Raw genomic sequence first — 24,237 nt, 5'->3', positions numbered from 1 at the left:
ATGAGGTGGTGCCAATTTTTTCTTGCCTTGCCCTGCCTAGGTTTGATCAGTCCAAACTTGCTTTGGAAGCTGAATCCTGTGTGGGTGCAATGCTAAGAAATAACCTGAAGCGGGAAATGTTCCAAGGGAGAAGAAAAGAAAAAATATAACTTACCAATGATCTTTACCATTTTGTAAATAAATCTTATCAATTTATTTAAAGCCTTTTTTTAAATGAAGCGCGGGAGTGTTATATAGAACAGGTTGTTACATTTTTGTATTGTAATGTAAAGAATTTTGTAGTAAGCATAGGTGAAATTTTCAGTCATCTAATTCAATATAGTGGTTTTTGGATTTTACTGCTTTTTATCTGTCTGTCCTAGGTATTTCCAAGGCATTTATCACCTTGGTATCTAAGCACCATATCCCTTTTTCCTTATGTCATACTATGTTGTGACAACAGTTATCAAATATCATGTCAGACATGATATTTGTAATACCTGTCAGACAGGTATTATTGGCCTCATGTTGTCCAGAGATATCATGATGCGTTGTATAGTAACATTAATAATTCCATTGCAGTGCGTTTTTGTGGCTTGTTATACTTTTTTTAGTAATGTTTAAGCAACCTCATGATAATTTACAGCTGTAATACCAAAAAACACTTCAGTGTGTCTACACTGAAATTACAAAGATAGTAGGAATTTAATGTGAAAAATCCAGGTCTCTTTTAAATTCTATTGTTTCTGCAGCCAAATGGAATTTAAACTTCCGTTTGTCACAGAAGTGATTTAAATATCTGGATTTTATAAACTTCTGCCATTTGGACAATTGTAAATCTTTCACCTCTTCAAATTGATAGGTTCTTTGTCTCGGCCCATAAGGTTATTTCATGAGCACTTATAAGCTAATATAATTGGGCAGTCATGACTTTTTGTATTCCATAGAAGTTAATAACATTCTTTAAAGCTCTCGTCCTGAATGCTGAAGTGAAGTGAACCGCTCTGCAGTACCGGAAGGTTACAGCACATACAATTGTTTGCTCATAATGATTTCTTTAGATAAGTAAGAGGGGAGTATCTTTCTTTGATTCTCTTACTATATTAATATCTATTTAGAGCACTGAAAGTGAGACTTAAAGCACAGTCATTTATTGACATTGTTACTCATGTGCTTCTCTTTTTGCCGAATTGCAGTTGGTTATTTTGGTCACTTACGGTATTTAATAAGGTTTCTTTATGCAATAGTTTGAAGCCTTGCAACATGCCATACATATCAGATGCATTTCTTTACTTTTACAAGGCCATGTCTACACTACAAAATTAAGTCATCTGCCGCAGTAATTACATCGCCTGTGCATGTCTATTCTTGGCTCTTTGTGTTGGCGGTGTGCTTCCTCACCAGCCGTGTTTGTATTGATTGTACTGTCTGTGTGGGTTTGAGTCTTGGGTTTGAGTCTTGGGTATCATAAGCCAAGCTCTGTTACTGACTCTCCGTTGAAGTACTGGGTAAATAACTTTACCTCTCTCTGCTTTTCCAATATGTAAAAGTATAATTCTTTACTATCCAATCTCCTTTGAAGAAATTTTATTTTGTTTGTGAAATTCCTTGAAGAAGAAAAGTCCTATATCAGTACTAAGAATTAAAATCTGTTTTGAATTCAAATTTCAGTTATAGTCTGAAAAGTGGGTGTAAAATGATTGCGTTCTTCTCACTTGTTCTGTTTATAAGTCAAATGTTTTTTGTTTTTTAAACTGTCAGCCCTATAAACTCAGTTTAGGATCTGAAAGTCAAGCTGAGTTCTTTCAGGCACATACATCATAAAAAGTGATAAAGATTCTTAAGGCTAAATTCTGCCTGGGTTTTACACATGGTATTGCACATAATGTGTCATTTAGGTCAGCAGCTGATCTTGAAATTGGAATTTAGTTTAATAAGTGTGATGTATGAGCCAGAATAAAATCCAGCTTTTTCTGTACTGGCTCTCAAGAGCTAATGGGAGTTTAAAAAATGACTCCCAGCACGACTTCATGTTAAGTGATAATATGAACACCACCTGGAAGGAAAAAGAGGGCAATCTAGAGAAACATTATATAGGATAGTGGAAAAAGCTAGAGCCATCAATATGGCACTCAGAAGCTGGACTGATCAGCACCAGGCAGAAATAAATAGCGAAAACTAGTAGAAATACTGTGCACCTGTGGGTGCAGGAGGATAAGAAAGGAAGAGATAAATTTTCCTGTTTTCTGAAATATCCACTTCTCCCACCCCCTCGTCCTCCAAAGTTGATATGACCCTGTTTCATATTGATTAACTTGCAGTCCTGCCTTTCAAGTTGTGGACAAAGAACTTTTGTAAGCACTTTCTTCCCTCGCCTCCTAACTAAGCTAGTGGGGTTTGAAATATGCTGTCTGTCTTTTCTAGAAAGTAGGTTTGAAAGCTCTTGCACTTGAAAGCATTCTGGGTTCACATTCTGAGTTCCTGTGTGTGCATGCAGCTCTCGAGTGAATAATTGGAATTTAGTCTTAAGTCTAAAATATTCTTTTTTCTTATATTTTTGCTGTTTACTTTCTAAAGAATTTACACTCCCATCTTGCTATCTGCCTCAGCTCTCAAGACACTCTGGGCCAAATTCTGTGCTGACTTGCATCCTGTTCAGCCCTGTTGAGATCTAGATGGCACTGAATTTGGCCAGGTATATTTCTGAAGAAAATGTGGTTAAATGTCAATTTTGTCAGTCTAAACTCCAGCCCTCCTTGTGCTTGAATTAATTAAAATGCTTTTCTTACTTTGAACACCAAGTGGGTCCCCTGTTCTATATCAAGGGATCTCAGGAATCTAGCATAGTCATATTTTTTTTTAATTGTATGCAAATTCTCAGAGTTGCCTTGAACTCCTTTGTAATCCTGATTCACTTCTCTTAAACTAGTTTAAAGGATATTTCTTGGCTTTTTTTCAGTGCTGTTCTGTGAAGGAAAGATGAATGCACTGATCCTTTGGCTTTTTAGAGACCTATATTAGGCAGTCTTTCCTTCATATATAACTTTCTGGTTATACTTTCTTATTTCCTCCACAGCCGAAGGTAATGTTATGACTAACAAACAAGAGGAACTTGTGAAGAAATAGCTGGCTTCTTTCTTACCAAAGCTGAATTTTCATTATTGCTTCCAACTACTAAACCTAACTGCAAGGCTTTTATGATATAAAAAATCTTATGTTTTAGTCATAAAAATAACTGTTGTTCAGAAGGTGAGCAATTGAAATCCTTAGAATAATAAATAGCTTTCCAAATAACATAGCAGAAATGTTCAGTTTCATAAAAACATTTTAAAATGGTGTTTTTGTCCTTCTCCAGGTTCCAAATATGTAAAGAAATGCTAATTGAAAATGCAACCTTCAAATGGATCTCTTTACTCCATGTTAAAGACTGTAGGATAAAGGAATACCAGCCCCATTTTTAAATTATACCAACTATTAATTGATGTTGAAAAGGATTGAATAGTCTTTTTGTATTTCAGTTTCTATTGTGAAAAGGGTTGCCTTTGTAAAGTAAAACTTCTCTCAAATAACAATTTTACAGATATAATGAAAATGTTTCTTACTCTTTTCCCCCACCCCTTCACATATATAATCCATTGTACATACACTTAATCTGTTACCACTTCTAATATTTTGTTTAAGATCAAATGCTTTCAAAAGTATTTTGTGAATTAAAAATCATCCCATAGGCTTTTAGCCACACAAATGTATAATTACAAGATTGCATATATGTTTTAAAAAAATTACTGTACAGTTCCCTTTTGAACAGTCTCTTGTAGTCATGTCCAAGAAAAAAACAAGCTCAACAAGAGATTTTCACTATTAAAAACAGAGACTTGTGAAAACTTATGCAAGTATTTGAGATGTAATTTTATTTTAAGGATCTGAAACTCACCAAATGCAGGTTAATTGTAAAATGTTGTCTATAATAGGAGAACTCTGTAAAACTAGGAACTTGTCTCCCCTCAAAACGTACGCAGTGCGTTCTCTCTCCTCCAGAATGAGTTAAAATAAATGAATGGTTGTATGCCATAGTACCTGTGCACTGCAGAGATGAGGGCCATAAAAGTTTCTAGGTAGTTCCTTAACTCATCCTGAAGTGCTTATGTATAATATAATTTGTATGTTATAGCTAGCTTTTTTTGGGTCCACGTTCTGCATACCTGTGAAAACTGAGGAACACAGAGGTGGTGGAATCTTCATCCTTAGAGGTTTTTAAGGCCTGGGTTGACAAAGCCCTGGCTGGGATGATTTAGTTGGGATTGGTCCTGCTTTGAGCAGGGGGTTGGACTAGATGACCTCCTGTGGTCCCTTCCAACTCTAATATTCTATGATTCTATGATATCACTTTCAAGTCAGAGAGATTGATCTCAGCATGAATTATAGCCTTTGGGTGTATTTTTTAGTTAACAAGAGCTGGATACTCTGGGTCTCCTTTGCAAACTTAGAAAATGCTTTGTAAGTTGAAGTGTTCAGACATTAGCTGTTTACACCTTTCCATATATAAAGATTATATATGATAGGAAGATAAGCCATAAATAGCTTTGGGTTATAGGGTTTTGCTGGTCAGGTCAAACAATAGGCGAGGGAGCTTGGATAGCTGGTTAAGTAGTCATTGGTGATCTTGAACCATCAGAATTTCTTTAGAAATTCTGTGTCCAGTTAGGGAAGCTAATAAATGTTGTTTGGAAAGGGTCCTGTAGTTTACTACTTGGTGTGGCCAGAAAGATCTTTAAAAGAGTACAAAGAGGAGAGTGGTATGCCTGCGAGTCACAAATCATACTCTATTTCCCTGACTGTGGGAGCAAGTAGCATAGTGAGGCAAGGCTTCACTGAAAGTGCTAGAGCTATTGGGAAATACATTAATAAATGGAATGCTTGTCTATTTAAGTACCCATCACCATAGTATTTGAGGTTGGTCAGAACTCTTCCTTCCAAATTAACACTCAAGAAGGGCTATTGCTGGTGGTGAAGAAGTGAGTGGGCAGCTAAGGTAATTTTCTTGGTATGAAATCAGGTGAGGTTAATGGCTGCTCAGTTTTCTTCCATGTAATTGTGCTTACACAAATTATGTTGTCCTTGTTGATAATGGTTTTCACTAATGATTCCTCAACATCTTAATTGAAATAAATGTAGGAAAAAGGGAAATAATTTCTTTTGAATAACTTTACAGTATCAGCGCATCAACAACAATATGCCTTGCCTATCTAGACTTTTTAAATTGGGTAGTTAGCACATTAGCTAACAGGTGCAAGATCACACCTTTAAATCCTAAACTAGACAAGTTGCATCTGATTAATATTGCAATAGCTGATTATATCAGTATATAGTTTCATACTTGGCAAACACCTACCAGTCTTGATTAAAGATTTTAAATATTGTAATGCTTTCTTGGTTTATTTAGCCATTAAGAGGCAAATAAGGTGTTCACTAAGTATAATGTTGTACTGAGATGTAACATAATGGACTATGCAGATTTCCTTTCCAAATTGAGGTTTCTTCAGTTTGTTTTGTCATTTAGAGAATTTCTGGATCATGGCCCACAAGTACATTCCTGTGAGTTGGGATGTGTGAGGAGATGTTGAATGAGTTCTACTATTGAGTAGCAACACATTCTGTGCGTGTTTCCAGCATTAGGCTTATGTATGACTGGTGCTAGTTATGAGTCTCTAGCAGAAAAGGCGAATTGAATAGTGTAGGAAGATTGAATCTCTTTATTTCGCATAAAAGCAGGAATTTCTGTCGGTCAAGGGGCTACTAGACCCAAATGCTTATTTTAAACTGCAGCATAGCTTAGCATGTGTTCTCATACATCTTATTCACTTGTATTGCTTTGTCCACACAGCACTGACCTGACTACACAATATGTCAGAATAGGACTCCTTTTCCCCCTTCACCTCCCTGAGTCTGTGTTTCTCCATGCTGGCCTAAATCATTAGAAATTAGAAGGGTAATCCTGAGGGTGGTTTTTTTTTCTCCCCACTCTGACACTTTGGGGAGAGCTTTACTGTTATTAGTGAAAATAGAATAAGGTTTAAATTAGTAGAGCTGGGGGCAGCTTTAATTTACTTGAAACTGGCTCAGATGATGTCACTGATCCCTGCAAGTGCATATGAGAAATTTTGAAGATCATTTAAAGTGTTTTACAGTGAGGAAGGATGGTCCAATAATTAAGGCTCTAGCCTGGGGTTTGGGAGACCTGGGTTAGATGTTACATTAATGAGGACCAAATTGGGATCAAAGGTAGGTAGGTACTGCAGTTTAAGTAATAAACTTACAATTATTACTTAGTTTGTTCTTAAATTTTATCATGAAGTTTTTGATAACTTTTCAGTGTTCATATTCTTTTTGCCTGTTGGTGTTTTAAAAAATAGAAGCTATATATCATGTTTAATTCTTCATGTATTTTCCCTTTTGCAGTGAGTACCCTGTAGTCCTCTCACTCTCAAAGATGGTGAAGCTGGATATTCATACTCTGGCTCATCACCTCAAGCAGGAACGACTCTATGTAAACTCAGAAAAGCAACTTATTCAGAGATTAAATGCAGATGTATTGAAGACAGCTGAAAAACTGTACCGCACAGCATGGATTTCCAAACAGCAAAGGATTAACTTGGACAGACTTATCATAACAAGGTGATAAATGCTTTGTGGGAAACTGAATTCCTAAACTCTTGTGAATTAAAATAATTCTTTCATTCTTTTCATACTGTATATTGAGCACAACAGGTGATTCTAATTACAGAATTTTAGTGGCTTTAAAACCACTTCTAAAAAACCATTCTAAAACAGGAAATCTGAGTTGTCTCAAATTTGCTTTTAAATGTGATATGAGTACTGGTAATTCAAACTATCTACTTTTTTTTTTTGGCCTTTTAATGTGTGTGCATATATTGCATCTCTTCTGATTGGTAGTTCGTAGCAACAAATTGTTTTTATTAAACACAAGAATTTCAGTTATTGTAATGAAGTTTGTACTTTGACCAATGTTCGCAGTTGTTTTAAACTTACAGTAAAGAGCGGAGATGTTAACTGATATCTTTTTTTTTTTTTTTTTTTTAAAGGAAAAATTCTTGCAGTGTATTTTTTACTTCTGTTAATGGATTTAGAATGCTGCATCTTTTAGATTTAAAGATTTGTCTATTAAAAATAATTAAATTATTTCACTGTTTTTCCTCTGAAGTGCTGAAGCTTCTCCTGCTGAATGCTGCCAGCATGCCAAAGTCTTGGAAGACACACAGTTTGTTGATGGGTATAAGCAGTTAGGATTTCAAGAAACTGCTTATGGAGAATTCCTCAACAGGTTGAGAGAGAACCCTAGGCTTATTGCTTCCTCTCTGGTTGCTGGAGAGAAACTCAACCAGGACAGTACTCAAAGTGTCATTCACACAGTCTTTACCTCCATCTATGGCAATTGCATCATGCAGGAGGATGAGAGCTACCTCCTTCAAGTTTTGCGTTACCTGATTGAATTTGAGCTGAAGGAAAGTGACAACCCCAGACGGCTTCTGAGGAGAGGCACCTGTGCATTCAGCATTTTATTCAAACTTTTTTCTGAAGGACTCTTTTCTGCAAAACTCTTCCTCACCGCAACATTGCATGAGCCAATCATGCAGCTGCTGGTGGAAGATGAAGACCACCTAGAAACTGATGCACACAAATTGATTGAGAGGTTCTCACCAGCACAACAGGAAAAACTCTTTGGGGAGAAAGGCACAGAAAGGTTCAAACAAAAAGTTCAAGAAATGGTAGATTCCAATGAGGCTAAGCTAGTGGCTTTGGTGAACAAATTCATTGGTTATCTCAAGCAGAATACATACTGCTTTCCGCATAGCTTGAGATGGATTGTATCACAAATGTACAAAACACTCTCCTGTGTAGACAGGCTGGAGGTTGGGGAAGTGCGAGCAATGTGCACGGATCTTCTGCTAGCATGTTTCATTTGTCCTGCAGTTGTCAACCCAGAACAGTATGGAATAATTTCAGATGCCCCAATAAACGAGGTGGCAAGATTTAATCTGATGCAGGTATGACTTTCTTTTTTATGTTATGCTAAACAAACGAGACCAGATAAGAATGGTCTGACCCAGTACAGCCAATGGTCCATCTAGCCCAGTATTTTGCCTTCCAAAAGTGCCCAATGCTAGATGCTTCAGAGAGAATGAACAGAAAAGAGTAGTTCTGAATGATCCATTCCCTGTCGTCCATTCCCAGCTTCTGGCAGTTGGCCATTTAGGGTCACCAGGAACATGGGTTTGCTTCCATGACCATCTTGGCTAATAGCCATTGGTGGACCTAACCTCCATGGACTTAACTAATTCTTTTTTTTAACCCAGTTATACTTTTTACCTTCACAACATCCCATGACAATAAGTTCTATACATGTACTACTTCACACGATATGTAGTCAATCTTTTTTGTTTGTTTTAAACCTGCTGCCTATTAATTTAATCAGGTGACTGCCTAGTTCTTGTGTTCTGTGAAGGTGTAAATAAAACACTTACTTTCTTCATACCATTCATAATTTTATAGACCTCTGGCATATCTTCCTTTGGTTATTTGTTTTTAAAGTTGAACAGTCAGTCTTTTTAATCTCTCCTCAAATGGAAGATGTTCCATACCGCAGTCGTTTTGTTTGCCCTGCTGTATTTTTCCCAATTCTAATATATCTTTTGAGATGGGGTGACCAGAATAGCACATGGTATTCAGGATGTGGGTGTACCATGGAGTTATATGATATGTTTTCTGTCTTATGATTCCTATCATTGTTAGATTTTTTTGACTGCCGCTGCACTGAGTGGATGTTTTCAGAGAACTATCCACGGTGACTCCAAGATCTTTCTTGAGTGATAACAGCTAATTTAGACTCCATCACTTTGTATGTACAGTTGGGATTATTTTTTCTATTGTGCTTTACTTTGCACTTACCAAATTTCATCTGCCATTTTGTTGCCCAGGCACTGTTTTGTGAGATCCTTGTGTAACTCTTATATAATCAGCTTTGGACTTAACTATATTGAATAATTTGGCATTGTCTGCTAACTTTGCAATGCCACGATTCACCCCTTTTTCACAGCATAGGTCCCAGTACAGATCCTTGGAGGATCCCACTATTTACCTCTCATTATTGTGAGAACTTATTCCTGCTTTTTCTTATTTTTTAGCCATTTACTGATCCATGAGAGAACCTTCCCTCTTATCCCATGACTGCTTAATTTGCTTAAGAGCCTTTGGTGAGGGATATTGTCAAAGGCTTTCTCAAAGTCCAGTTACATATTGACTGGATCACCCTTGTCCACAAGCTTTTTCACTCCCTCAAGGAATTCTAATAGATGGGTGAGGCATGATTTCCCTTTGTTAAGTTAATCTATGTGTCTTATGATTCTGTTCTTTACTATAGTTTTAAGCATTTTGCCTGGTGCTGAAGCTAGATTTAGAGGCCTGTAATTGCCAGGATTTCCTCTGGAGCTTTTATAAACATTGGTGTTACGATGGCTACCATCCAGGCATCTGGAACAGAGACTGATTTAAGCAGTAGGTTATGTACCACAGTTCGTAGTGATGCAATTTCATATTTGACTTTCTTTAGACCTCTTAGATGAATACCGTCTGGTCCTGGTGACTTACTACTATTCAATTTATCAATTTGTTCCAGCCTCCTCTAATGATTCCTGAATCTGGGAAGGTTCCTCAGATTTGTTACCTAAAAAGAATGGCTTGTGGGTGGGGGGGTGGAGGGGGATGGGATCTCCCCCATATCCTCTGCATAGAAGACAATGCAAAGAATTCATTGACTTCACCGCAGCAGCCTTGTCTTTTGAGCGCTCTTTTAGCACCTCAATCATCCAGTCGCCCTAGTGTCTGTCTGGTAGGAATCCTATTTCTGATGTACTTAACATTTTTTTTTTTTTTTTTGCTGTTAGCTTTTTTTTTTAATTAGTTGCTCTTCATGTTCTTTCTTGGCCTTCCTTATTATATGTATATATTATATATATTGCAAAGTCTATACTCCTTTCTATTTTCCCTAGGTTTTTACTTCCAGTTTTTAAAGGATGCCTTTTTGCCTCTAATTTCTTCTTTTACTTTGCTATTTAGCTGTGATGGCTTTTTTGTTTCTTTGCTTTTAAATTTGGGGTATACATTTAGTTTGAGCCTTTATTATGATGTTTTTAAAGTCTCCATGTAGTTTGCTGGCATTTCACCCTTGTGACTGTTTCTTTTAATTTCTGTTTAAGTAGCTTCCTCGTTATTGTACAGTTCCCCTTTTTGAAGTTAAATGCTACTGTGGTGGGTTTCTTTGGCATTTCCCCCCTAAAAGAAGTTAAATTTAATTACATTATGGTCTTCATTATTGAGCAGTTCATCTATATTTAACTGTTGTCCAGATCCTATGCTCCACTTAGGACTAAATCAAGACTTGTCTGTCCCCTTGTGGGTGCCAGGACAAGGTACTCCAAGCAGCGGTCATTTATGGTGTCTAGAAATTTTCTTTCTCCATCGCATCCTGAGGTGTGACATGTAACATGTCAATATGAGAATAATTGAAATCCCCATTATTATTGTTTTCTGCCTTTGTAGCCTCTTTGTGAAGTGCTTGGGGAGAGGCGCTACAATCACCATCCTGGTTAGGTGGTCCGGTAGTATATTCCTACATCTATACTCTTATTGTTCAAGCATGGAATTTCTATTCATAGAGATTCTATGGGACAGTTTTTATTTAAGATTTTTTCTTTGACTCTTTTGCTTTCTTTCACATATAATGCCACTCTCCCACCAGCATGATCTAATGTCATTCCTGTATATTTTGTATTTGGGTATTACTGTGTCCCATCAATTATCCCATTCCACTAAGTTTCTGCGATGCCTGTTATATCGATATCTTTATTTAATGCCAGGCACTGTAGTTCACCCATCTTAGTATTTAAATGTCTAGTGTTTGTATATAAGCACTTGTACATTTTTGTCATTATTCAGTTGCTTGCCTACATGTGTTGTATTTAAATGGGGCTCGTTTACATTTGACTGTTCCTTACTAGTTCCTATCTGTGCATTGCCAACTTCTTTCCTATTGTTTTTACTAGGACATAAAGGTTCCCCTTTAATAAATTCATTCCTAAGAGATGTCTCTGCCTGAGCTGTGTGCTGCTTCACACCTGTCAGCTTTTCCCCAGCCCTTAGTTTAAAAAATCTTCTATAGTTCTTTGCGGCCTCTCCTCATATCTGAGATCTTCTAAGCATTTACGGTGCTTGTTGTTATAGTATTTTTACTGGTTTTACTCAGGATAAGATGAACTGATATAAAAATATTTCTGTTATGATTCCTGAAGAGGCAAACTTAAAGCTTGAATACCCATTTGTTTTAAAATGTTGACTTTTAAAATGCATTTATTGGTTGTTTTGATAGCACCCGTTGACATTAAGAAACATATAGCAAACATCTAAACTCTGGTTTAAAAGGCAATAGGCCTGCTTTCTAAGGGTGAGCGCTATAAAGTATAAATATTTGTAAGACTGGCCTTGCAGTGTTTATAAATTTTTAATATCCTTCCACTTTTGCTAACATAGTTATTGTATTTTTTGTAATCTGCACCAATTGAAAGCTTTTGTACTCTTAGTGGATGAACATCATTTGGCTCCTGTATTATGATCCGTCTTTGTGTTGTGTAATGGTTTCTGAAATATTTGCCCTAACTGTTCTTTTCCCGTTTTTAGGTTGGGAGACTTTTGCAACAATTGGCAATGACCGGTTCTGAAGAGGGAGATCCACACATGAAGAGCAACCTTGGAAAATTTGACAAAGTAAGAATCAGAACTACCAAGTAGTACATATGTACATATTTGATACTTGGCCTTTCTGTAATCTTTCATCTGAGGATCTCAAAGCACTTTACAAACAAATAAGCTTCACAACCTTCTTATGAGGTAGGTGGAGGAGTACATCTAATTTATGGGTAGGTAAATTGAGGTACAGGTTAAGTGACCTCTGCATAGTCACATACAGTCAGGGTTAGAGCTGGGAATAGAACCCAGAGCACTGGAGACTTAGTTATGCTTCCTGACCATTAGACAAACAGTACCTTGCCACTTACATGAAAACAGAAATAAAATGTCAAAATACCACAGGTTCTAAAACCGACACTAAATGACTTTTTATATTCTTCTGTGCTGAATCTAGCGTAAACTACTTTCATTTGAAGGGACACCATTAACTTGAAATGTGGATAATTAAAAAAAAAAAAAAAAAAAAAATCATACCTGCCCATGGATCTTCCTGTCAGTTTTTGCTTTGTTTCCCCCCTCCTCTTTTTTTAAAGTGAACTATTTACTCCTTTTTTACTGGTGTGAAGGATGCACACACAATAGGGAAATTGACTCGATAGAGGAAATAATAAAAGTAGCTATATATGATGTGCTGTCAAATGCACAAAGCAAACTAACAAAATAAACTTTTTCTCATTTTTCAGTCTCTCTTGCTACTTTTAATGAAACTAGGTAAACATTGTCAGGTGTGACATTTTTAAAATTGATTGTGCCCTTACTTGCCTATCCCTGGCCCCTATAGTTTTGTTTCACTTGGAAGCTATACTCACCAGGTTCCCGAGGAAGGAGCAATTTAAATATAAATTCATTATTGTGAACTAGTTTAAGGCATCTAGTTCTATTGCATAACAGAATTGTTAAAACTTAGATTCTGCAGTCCTCATTATTTATTTAAATAAATGACACTTTCAAATGCAGATAAGATGTGAAAGGAACCCTAAATTTTGCATATTTTTGTACTTACTCTTTATTGGCTAAAAGATGTTTGATTTGCTATATATGTAAGAAGAAGCAAAACTGATATTCCCATGTAAATTGTGTACATACTTCTTGTACTGTACTTTCCATTCTTCTGTAGTTTTAATATTTGAAACCATTCACTAAAAACCCATGTCTTCTCCTTACAGAGCTGTGTTGCTGCTTTCCTGGATGTTGTTATTAGTGGGCGTGCTGTGGAAACCCCTCCGATGTCCTCAGTTAACCTTCTAGAAGGGTTGAGTAGGACTGTGATTTATATGACATACAGCCAGCTTAATACTCTGGTAATATCCTGGTTCTTCAGTAAGAGTAATATTTTCCTGCACACACTTGCAAGGAGTGGGTGAGATAAGTTAATATGTAGCTTCATGCTCCTTTCTTAATTATACAAATTCTAACTTTGTAGGTTGGTTTTATGCGAAATGTAATGTCAAGTGACCAACTGAAGGAAGATCGGATGGCTCTGGAAAACTTGTTGGCAAATTTACCGCAGAACAAACCCGGGAAAAGTAGCAGCCTTGAAATGACTCCATACAATACCCCACAACTCTCTCCTGCAGCTACCCCAGCCAACAAAAAAAATCGACTGCCTATAGGTGAGGAAGATTGAGATAAATTTTTACAGTAGAGGATTTTTGTTTATAGGCTTTCCTGCTCCCTGTATACACTTCTTCAGCATTTCTCCAGTCTTCTTGTAGAATGTGCTTGAGATTTCATCATGCCATTTCCACTTCGTGTGTGTGTGTAGGCATAATTGTCATTGAATCAGACTTTGCGTAATCTAAAGATCTGTTGGGTCATCTTTCTGGTGTAACCATTCTAGTAGGACTGTACTTTTGCAATATTTTTTCTAGTGCTTTACTTAGTCAAGTGTGAAATTTCTCAAACCATGTTTCCACTACTTCACTTGGAAAAATATTCAATAATCTATTAGCTCCAATTTAGCGTGTAGTTTTTTTAGAAGTAATAAGATGAAATTTTATTTATTTATGTATTATATAGTTACACTCCTTACACCAAACTGAATTTTAGTGTATTCATATAGTAGTTGAATTGGTAGGGGCCCTAGTTTACATTAATGTAGACTTAATACAATCTACTCAGCATTTGTTAGTAAGTGAAATGGTGCAGGCCAGTGGACAGGAGAGAAGGAAAGGAAAGAGTCAAAAGATTGAATGGTGGTGAGGTAATGCAGTTGTCAACGTTTGGAGATGAGGGGAGACTAGAAGGAAAGGAGGATGTTCAGGTTTTGCAGTATTTAGAGAAGAGGCAGAATGTTTGTAAGAAAATGCTGGAGAGACAGGAAGAGATGGGAATCTGGTCAGTTGGGGAAAGGTAAGGCAAGGGGAGGTAGATTTAAATCATCATTGTGAAGGTGATGAGATTGTGAGAGTGGAGACAGTCATTCAAGGGCTTGAGAGTGGATGGAGGAAGAAGGCAAGGGTGCAGACATCTTGGGAACACCAGCATGGAAAATGGGAGGAATGGGGGAATCCATTGAAGACCATGCTAAAAATGTCGTAAGCAGTGTAAGAGGGGAGATTACCTTTTAATTATGCTGTTTTAAATCTGGCTACTGATGTAATGTAATTCTTTTCTTCTGAAGCATTGAATTTCAGGATCTTATACCTTTTCAGCTCAAAAATATCCCATCTCAAAATGTGATACTTTTTCTCTAGATCCTGAAGTATTGCACTCTGCTCTAGTGTTTACTTATATAATTGGAATATTGATATTCAGTAGAAAGGAGAAAAAGACCTAATCTGTAACATAGAGCAAAAATGTTGTACTTAAAATAGGCTTTATTATTACTTCCTTTAATTTACTAACTTTGGTACCATATGTTATCCTTACCTCTCCATGCACAACTTCTGTTCTAGTCTAGGCTTACATTAGTGAAGTAACAACTTGTTTGTATTTATTTTACAGTTTAAAATATTTTTGTTGTTCAAAGGCTTGATTTTGTTTCTGTTTAATGCTGTCGAAACCCAGGACAACAGTTGGCAGCCATTACTGCCTGGGATACTTCTACCACCAATCTCACAGCTCACATAAATCTAGTAACCCCATTTGGTGGGTAATGGACTCTTTCCCTTCTTCCTCTATGTAAAACTTTTATTTACTTCATAAAACCATGCTTCATGTGCTTGTCCTTAATTTACTTTGTGCCAGGCTTCTTTGTTTGTTCCATTATGAAGGCCAGTTCCTACTTAAATAGCTTGAAAAATGTAGTATCGTAAAAAGCCTAGTCTCCCTTTGATGCATGATTGAAGGCAAAAATTTAACTCTCAGATTTGCACATTTGGGCTCAGCTCCCATGTTTCAGCTGAGGAAACTGATGCCATGCTGCCAGCTCCTAGATAAGAAAAGAACTTCAGGTCCTTGACTCTTTCTCCAAGGTGTCCAGAATGGGAAGAAGGAGAGAAGATTCTATTAAAAGGAGTTACAGAGAACCACAAAATAATCACAACACCATCCTGATATTGCTTTGTAACATCAGGTCCTCAAGCTTGAGTGTTTTGTGACTTCCTGCAGCTCTACTTGATGAGTGGCTCTTCAGTGCAAGGTGTGGCATACCACTCTTCAGAATGGCTTATTTCTGCTACCAGCACCTGCTCTGAACAGGGAAGAACCATCCAAAGCCAGGCTGAGAGTGGCAGTTTTCACTTTATTTATACAGTCTCAAAAATTTTAAATTAGCATGCCCAAGAGGTAAAAAGAAATGAGGGCTTACCGGCTTTTGCTTATAAGTGTTTGACACATTCCATCTCGTGTACACTTGGATCGCCTTGTATATCAGATTTTGCTGAAAAGGACATGCCCCAAAGTCCCAAACTGTCTTAACCCCCTTAAGAGAAGTGTTACTGTACAAAACATTGAAAGCTTTCAGTAATGCTGCTTTAGAGCCTTGTCTTGCTTTCAGTAATGCTTTCAGTAATGCTGCTTTAGAGCCTTGTCTTGCAAGGTGCTGTGTGCCTGTAGCTTCTGTGGACTTCGTTGGGAGGTGCTCAGCAACTCATGGGATGCAAGGCCTTAATTCCTTTGTAGTGCTGTACCTTTTGGCTAGAAAGTTTTGTTTGTTAGTTTTAAGTAAGAATTCAGGTGGCTGCTCTAAATAGCACTGTCTGAATTGCTGCCAGTGTGCCTTCCCATACAAGCAGTGATTCCCAACCTTTTTGAATGAAAGCCGCACTAGTTAACACTAGGTAAAACACATGCCACCCCCTCACTGACCATAAACACACACAACCCCTATAGACACATCATGATGGTGATAACACTAAATTACATAAATAATAAATTTCTTTTACATGAGTAAGAAGCTCATCCTTCCCCAGCACAGCCGCCGCTGCATGCCCTGTGTCCCCCCGCCTCTTCCCATCCCGCATGGATTGAGGGTAATGGAGGTGGGCCCTGGTGGGTTGGCCCAGGGTTGCTCCTCTCTGGCCAGGCGCCTGACCGGTGAGGGGCTGGGGGGGTTGCTCCTCCGTTCCAGCCAGAGTGGAGCTTGGAGCTCCTGCTCCTTTGGTGGGCGGCTGCTTCCTTCCGACCAGCGCCGAGCTCAAGGCAACTGTGCCTGGCATGGAGCTCAGGGAGACTAAATGACCTCAATATTTCTGAAGCCGCATGGGCCCCCTGTAATCATTGGTGGCCCCCCCCAGGGGGTCCTGCCCCCCAGGTTGAGAACTGTTGCCATACAGTGAGAGTAGCTGTCTCGTATGAATTCTTTGCCTATTCTTGCAGGCTTTCAGGGAGGGGCATCAGCTAACGTATGTTGAGTAACTATTGCTGATGTCTGGTGTAGTCTGGAGAGTTTGCTGGTGAATGCAGAAGGGATACATTTTATAAGTTTTATTTATTATTTGTATTAAAGTAGTGGTCCTACAGTTCCTGACTAGGATTGAGGCTTTAGGCACCATACAAACATAGTAGCAGATGATACCCCAAACAGCTTAATATATATACATATATAGCTACTTCAGGGCCTAGTGCACAGCTTTAAATAAATCAAAGGTTTGTGGGAGACTCTCATTCTGATCACAGGTCTTAGAGATCAGAATTATAAATGCGGAGCTCGTTCTGAGACGCTGAAGCTTTTTTTTTTTTTTTTTTTTTTTTTAAAAGTCTCTCCCCAAAATCCCGCCTCTGTTGTTTCTGAACAGACCTCTAAGCCATAGGAAGGTTGATTCCCTTCTAGTTGTCAACAATCAGATCTTTAAGTTTCCACACTTGTTAAATTCAGCAAAGGCTGAGTCAGGACTAATAAATTCTTCATTACACAAATGCAAAAAATCACTTTTCCAGATGTTCTTGACTTGTTTGTCTTGGTTTCCTGGTGCTTTTTAATGAGCATTTTCCTATTATTTAGTGCAATGGCGATCTCTTCTCAGTGTAAGGTGCCTTTAGGTTATGAGGCTGTATGGTTGGCATGACTGCTTTTTAGGGGAGAAAAAACACCATTACTTAAAAGATATTTTAAACCTGGGAACTAAAGTGCTTTTCTGCTGGTGCTCTGTCTTTGCAATGATACAGAAGCAGAGGGGAGAGTCTCTTGCAAAGGGAGAATGTGTGCAGATAACCTAAGGAGAGAGCCGTCCTGCCCATCCATGGCAGAAATATCGGGGGGTGAATGGAGAAGCATGGTACATTATATGCTGCTTAAGCCACTATGCTACAAGTTTGATATTTTCCCAGTAGTGCAATATTGAAATAACTACATGGCCCCAGTATCAGTTTTGCACAGCCCCAGTATCAATTCCCAGAAAGTTGTAAGTTATTCTCTGTATTTGCCCATTCTTTGATATGCATGCGCTAACATCACACGTCTGTATTTTTATAGCATTTATAGATAATCTGAGAGTTTAAGTATTGAAAATCTTCATAACACTCTATACTTTTAACTGTATCATTAGCTCCCCGTAGCAGAAGTAGATCAAATATTCAAATGGACCAGCATGGAGACCATGAAGGATCCTCCCAGGATTCTATACAGGAAGTTCAGCCAGAAGAAGTACTGGTTATTTCTTTGGGGACTGGTCCGCAGCTTACTCCGGGTATGATGTCAGAAAATGAGGTATGAACAAGATGTCAAATGTAAATTGCATGTTTTGAGAAATGTAGAATATATATTCAGACCATGAAATAATACTAAGACTGTGATAAACTAAGACAAGGTGTAAATTTCAGAATTAGGGCTAAAACCCTTAAGTTGCAAATGTTCTTCAAAGCACAATATAAGGCATTTTCTAATCCTTTAATCATTCTCATGGCTCTTCTCTGAACCCTCTTCAATTTATCAACATCCTTCTTGAATTGTGGGCACCAGAACTGGACACAGTATTCCAGCAGTGGTTGCACCAGTGCCAAATACAGAGGTAAAATAACCTCTGTATTCCTACTCAAGATTTTTTTTGTTTATGAATCCCAGGATTGCATTAGCTCTTTTGCCCACAGCATCACACTTGGAGCTTATATTCAGCTGGTTATCCACCATGACCCCCAAATCTTTTTCAGTCACTGCTTCCTAGTATAGAGTCCTACATCCTGTAAGTATGGTCTACATCCTTGCTCCTAGATGTATAGGACCCCACTGGAAACACAGCCTCTCAATGAAAATTCCCAGTTTACGGTTACATTTTGAGGCCATACAGTTAGCCAGTTTTAATTCATTTAATATGTGCCATGCTATTTTTATATCATTCTAGTTTTTATCAGAATATTTTGTGGTATCAAGTCAAATATCCTTCAGAAGTCTAAATATATTATATCAACACTATTAACTTTTATCAACCAAACTTGTAATCTCATCCAAAAAAATCAAGTTAGTTTGACAGGATCGATTTTTCCATGAACCTCTGTTGACTTGCATTAATTACATTACCCTCCTTTAATTCTCACTCAATTCCCATATCAGCCACTTCATTATCTTGCTGGGATCAATATCAGGCTGCCAGGCCTGTAATTGCCCAGGTCATCCCATTTACCCTTTTTAAAAATTTGCACAACATTACCTCTCTTACAGTCTTTTGAAGGACTGGGGAAGTTCCAGAACATATTGAAAATCTGCATTAATGGACCAGCATGCTCCACAGCCAACTCTTTTAAAACTCCTGCATCAAAGTATTATCTAGACCTGTTTATTTAAAAAAGTCTATCTTTTAGTAGCTTCTATTTAACATCATGCAGAGATACTACTGAAATGGAAAGAGTGGTATCATTGCCATACAATGAGACTACAGCATCAGTTTTTTCACCAAATACAGAACAGAAATGTTTATTGAACTATTTCTGTTTTTTTCTGCATTGTTGATAATTCTGTCATTTCCATCTAATAATGGACCAATACCACTGTCAGGATTCTTTGTTCCTAATATGTTTTAAAAAACTCCATATTGTCCTTAACTCTGTTTACCATAGATTTCTTCTTGTGTTCATTTGCTTCCCTTATCAATTTTCTACAATTCCTAACTTCTGATGTATATTCATTTCTGTCAACTTCCCTTTTCTTCCTTTGGTTATATATTAAAAAAAAAAAAAAAAAAATTTATCGCAGCCTTCACTTCCCTTCTGTCATCTTTTAAATCAGTATGGTGTTCTTTGATTGTGGGTTTTTAGCATCTAGGAAGCTGTTCTTAAAGGATTCCCAATTATCATTCGCACTTCTGATTAAATTCTTCCTTCCAGCTGATTTGACTCATAATTGTTTTCAGCTTTGTGAAATCGGTCCTATTAAAGCATATATATTGCTGGTCTGGACTTTATTCTCTGCATTATAAATGTGATCAAGTCATGTTTTTGCCTAAACATCATGGATAGGTGCGTAAGGAGGCCATCATCCTGTTCCCTAGGGTGATTTGGTAGTCTGTAGCAGACACCAACTAATACCCCCATCTTGTGCTTTATCAGTTAGGACATTGATCCATTATCATTCAGCATCACTTTCTTCTGAGTTATCTGACTCAGAAACAGGTAATACCATTTTTTACATAGAATCCCACTCCCCTTCCCCTTTTGCCCACTCAATCCTTCCTAAATAGATCATAACCATTGATTTTAACGTTCCAATAGTATGTTTCATCCCACCAGGTTTCAGTAATACCACATGGATCAAATTTATGCTCATAAATGAGAGAGTCCCATTCCTTTTGTTTGTTACCAGGCTCCTAGCGTTAGTGTGTAGGCAATTCAGGAATTTCATCTCCATGTCTTTTGGTTCCTTTATCAATTTTGTTCTCTACATGTTGATTTTGTGATTGAGTGCTCATATATTCCCTTTTTTTACCACCTCCACTCCTTCTGCTGTTTAATGCCCTCCTGACTACTGTAGCCAGCCTGTCCCCCAAAGAGTGTGGTTCTCTTTTTACTGAGGGGGAGGCCATCCAAACTATATGGACCCCTTTCCCCACAGAAGGTGGACCAGTGTTTCACAAAACCAATGGCCTCTACCACTTACCTAAGCCAATGGTTCACTTCCAGAATCTTCTGCCTTCCTTCTATTGCGGCATAGGAAGGATCTCACAGAAGGTTGCTTGAACATTTTAAGAACTCTGATAATTTATTACTTATCCATCTTCCTCCTTGATAGTTTTGTGCCTACGTGTGTGTGTGTACAAGTTGACACATGGTCAGTTTTAATGACTTTGAAGAAGCCATGGAGGACACCTGTAAAATAAGTATTGGGTTTTATATGCCTTTGGTGTTTCAGCTGCCAAATAAACATGCTGTCTGCAACTGGATTTTGAAAACAGATAAACACCGCTTTCATTAAGCCACCCTCACCTTGTCATTCTATGCAGAGGCATGTGACATCTTTCTTAGTAGAGTAAAACCTTCTGATTCGTAGATCCAAGATATTTTGCTATCTCCAAAGGAACTGGTTTAGTCTGTGCTTTGCAATCATATTAAGTCCATATGTTAATCCTTTAGAAAACTTGGTGGACTGAAATTACTGTGCATACCCAAGTTCTAAATACTATGTTTCAAGAACTTATAATGAAAGTGATGAAACGATCTACTGCAGCATAATAAATCATGAAGAGTTAGTTATGCCAGCCTGTAGAGACGTTACTCCATGCTACGTTGCTTCGGAGTAAACTTGAGCTGCCACATCAGAGCTCATAAAGGCTGAATACCCAACTATTACGTTATCCACCTGCAGCTGTTGGCATAATGTACTCTTCTAATAAGAGGACAATATGCTTTCTTAAGTCTGTTCGGTCTTTCCTGGTAGTTCAGACTCCCTCCTCTTGGAGTGCTGCAGTTATCAATTTCTGTGTGATATTAAGGTGCCATTAGAGTAAAAGATCAGCTGAGTTTCCATTCTCATGATATACTGCACGTCTAAATCTTGGCCATATTAAAATCTCACCAGGCTGTTACTTCGTAGAACAGGGCTCTGTCTGGATTCAAATGACCTTTCCTCAGATGTGAGATGTTAGATATCGATTATGCCATTGAAGATCTATTTTCAGATGTTTGACTCACTTTAAATAAAATTAATTTATTTTTCTGGGTCAATTAAACATGTTGATTTCTCCACCCCGCATCATAGGTCTTAAACATGCAGCTTGCCGATGGAGGACAAGGAGATGTGCCTGTTGATGAAACCAAACTCCACGGTAAACCTGATAAAACCTTGCGCTTTTCCCTCTGCAGTGATAATCTGGAAGGAATATCTGAAGGTGAAGGGTTACTTAAGTATTCAAAAAGTTTGTGTGCAGATTTTAATTATAAATGACGCTTCTGCTGAATATAGCATGTCATATCTGCCTTTACAAAGTCTGTCATTTTCCCCTGAAAGCCTAGCTTCATGATTGGCCATAAAAAAACACTCTTGGCTGAAATTCTGACACATAGGTAGCTGAGGATAATTTGGTGTGGAAGGAATGAGACAAAATTGATTATGGTTGAGAAAGGAATAAAAGAATTTGTAACTTGGTACATGTTATTGCATAACTAATCTAAATTGTCCATACATATATAGTTCTCATGTTGACTTTTAATCTTATTTTCATCAATTTTTTTGTATGCCAAAATGTCTTTTAGGCTCCTAACAGCTCTTTCATATGAGCATCACACAGAGCAATCAGATCTACCTTGGATATTGAATAGGCTTCTACAAGCCATTCAATAGTCCCAGGTAATATACGTTGTTTAACTTTCTCTGATTAGTTTTTTCTCTTCTTGTTTTTCAAAATAAACAAAATCAAGATATTAGAAAAAATTAATTACAAAAGTCTGTATTTGAATTTTGGTTAAAAGCAAGTATACTAATATTGATGTGCCAACCACATGTGGCAAGGTATTTGAAAATTATTTACTGTTGTGTGGCACTCCAAAGATGTAAAGTGTTAATTACAGGAGTGTTAAGAGTTTGTTTCCAATTCTACAAGATAATTGAGATGTTGGTATTCAACACATTTTCTAAATAGCTCACCATATTGAGAAGAATTTTTGAGTTCCTCAGTTCAGTATTTCACATAAGTGGATAATTTGTATTGAAAATGACAGTTCAATTTTTTTCAGTCTTGCAAATAAGTTGCATCTTGTATTGTTTATTGTACGAGTTTGAAAAAAACAAATAGTTTTGTTCAGATCAGACTAACAGGAAAATCAATTTTTATCAGGTCCTTCAAATCGCTCCAATTCTGTGTCCTCTTTGGATTTAGAAGGAGAATCTGTGTCAGAGCTTGGTGCAGGGCCTTCTGGAAGCAACGGTGTTGAAGCCCTGCAGCTGTTAGAACACGAACAAGGTAGGTGTGGACACACTGTTCAAAGTGAGTGGACTGTTGTAGACAGTTATAATTTCTCTAAATCCATCAATTTCCAATCTCTAAATTGGATATGTCAGAGATGAGTAAAGAGGCTTTCTACATCATTTGATTACTTTCACACTTCTTTTGAATATCTCATGTATTATTTAATTGGCAAGCTATTGTTGTCCACTAAAACAATGTTAACATCATTTTTAGAACAGTGAACTTACATTGTATTTTGAAATCTCAGTCACTATAATAAAATATTTTTAAATTTTTGTTTTATGATGCCTTCCTCTTCAAGAGGAAAAGGATGATTTGAATTGTAGTAATTGGAAATGCTAGACTGTCTAGATATTTTTGTAGTTACTGACACTGCCCTCTCCTGTTTGTGTTCCAACTTGGACATAAGAAAAAACTTCTTAACTGTCAGGTAGCTAAGCACTGGAATAAATTGCCTGGGTAGGTTGTGGAATCTCCATCATTGGAGATTTTTAAGAGCAGGTTAGACAAAGTGTCAGGGATGGTCTAGATAATATTTTGTCCTGCCATAAATGCAGGGGACTGGACTGGATAACCTATTGAGGTCCCTTTTAGTTCTATGATTCTAACTGATAGGAATTCAACCTCTTTCCTTCTGCAAACTAATCTCACTTCCAGTAAGTTTTCACCATAATTTACTCACTCCTTGATGTCTGTCGTTCATAGTTGTAGACAGTTGTTTGGACAATATATACACTTTTTAAACCTTCCCTCATAAGTCAATCCCTAGCGTTTCTCAAATATGAGTAAAGAATGTTGTCACATCATATCTATTTTAATATACAAAATACGGTGATTATTAAAGTGCTATATAGATCCTAGTTATTTAAAACTGCGTATTATTAACAGAATTAGTTTCCTATCTGTAGCATATTGGAGAATTTTTTAGACCTTTTTATTTTACATAGCTACGACTCAGGATAACCTTGATGACAAACTTCGTAAATTTGAAATTCGTGATATGATGGGACTGACTGATGACAGGGACATATCTGAAACTGTGAGTGAGACCTGGAGCACAGATGTCTTGGGCAGTGACTTTGATCCAAACATTGATGAAGACCGTTTGCAAGAAATTGCAGGTAACTGACAGCACTTCTGGCATGAAAAGCTACTTTAAGCTTGCTGCAAAGCAAAAAAGCTTTTGGATCTCTCATTCTGTCTCTATGTAGTTATGAAATCTTAAGTTTTCTGTTTTGTAGGAAAACTTTAGATAAATGCAGGACAGACGTTATGGGTGCTTTCTTCTAGTTTTTCAGTAGATTACTTAATACAGGACACCCACTGTATGATGCCTGTCTTACTACAGTCCTCTCATCTTTCCTACCTGGTCCTTTGTTCCCTCTTGATTATGCAGGAGCAGCTGCAGAGAGCATGCTTGGCAGCTTGCTGTGTTTGCCAGGTTCAGGATCTGTGCTACTTGACCCCTGCACAGGATCAACCATATCAGAAACCACCAGTGAAGCTTGGAGTGTGGAGGTATTGCCAAGTGATTCAGGTCAGAATCCTGCAACTCACCTTTAATCTTGTCTTTAACATGAACTGAAAAGTGTTTATTTCATAAATATTTTTGGATAAGCACATCACTTGAAACAATCACTTTGAGAGGGAGTATTATTGGCCC

The 24,237-nt window shown here is 37.5% G+C and overlaps 1 protein-coding gene across 6 annotated transcripts in view; it reads left to right on the top strand.

Moving 5' to 3' along the window:
• The window catches only part of GAPVD1 (GTPase activating protein and VPS9 domains 1), a 51,245-nt gene that overhangs the window by 4,165 nt on the left and 22,843 nt on the right, over positions 1–24,237 (top strand). For 2 of the 6 annotated variants that reach the window (XM_067541682.1, XM_067541686.1), the window contains exons 2-11: positions 6,439–6,654; positions 7,202–8,045; positions 11,731–11,817; positions 12,966–13,100; positions 13,223–13,412; positions 17,730–17,890; positions 21,368–21,497; positions 22,443–22,568; positions 23,522–23,695; positions 23,971–24,111. In XM_067541682.1, the coding sequence (XP_067397783.1) occupies positions 6,470–6,654; positions 7,202–8,045; positions 11,731–11,817; positions 12,966–13,100; positions 13,223–13,412; positions 17,730–17,890; positions 21,368–21,497; positions 22,443–22,568; positions 23,522–23,695; positions 23,971–24,111 (2,173 nt within the window). In that variant the 5' untranslated portion in view covers positions 6,439–6,469. Of the gene's footprint in view, positions 1–6,438; positions 6,655–7,201; positions 8,046–11,730; positions 11,818–12,965; positions 13,101–13,222; positions 13,413–14,770; positions 16,885–17,729; positions 17,891–21,367; positions 21,498–22,442; positions 22,569–23,521; positions 23,696–23,970; positions 24,112–24,237 lie in introns of those variants that run through there. The other 4 variants (XM_067541688.1, XM_067541685.1, XM_067541684.1 and 1 more) reach the window with 4 other exon arrangements.

Source organism: Emydura macquarii, unplaced genomic scaffold (assembly GCF_026122565.2).
Source record: "Emydura macquarii macquarii isolate MOO-44397 ecotype Brisbane River unplaced genomic scaffold, CSIRO-AGI_Emac_v2 contig_691, whole genome shotgun sequence".
Taxonomy (NCBI): Eukaryota; Metazoa; Chordata; order Testudines; family Chelidae; genus Emydura; species Emydura macquarii.
Note: the sequence above shows the minus strand (reverse complement) of the source record. Positions and strands in the feature narration are given on the sequence as shown.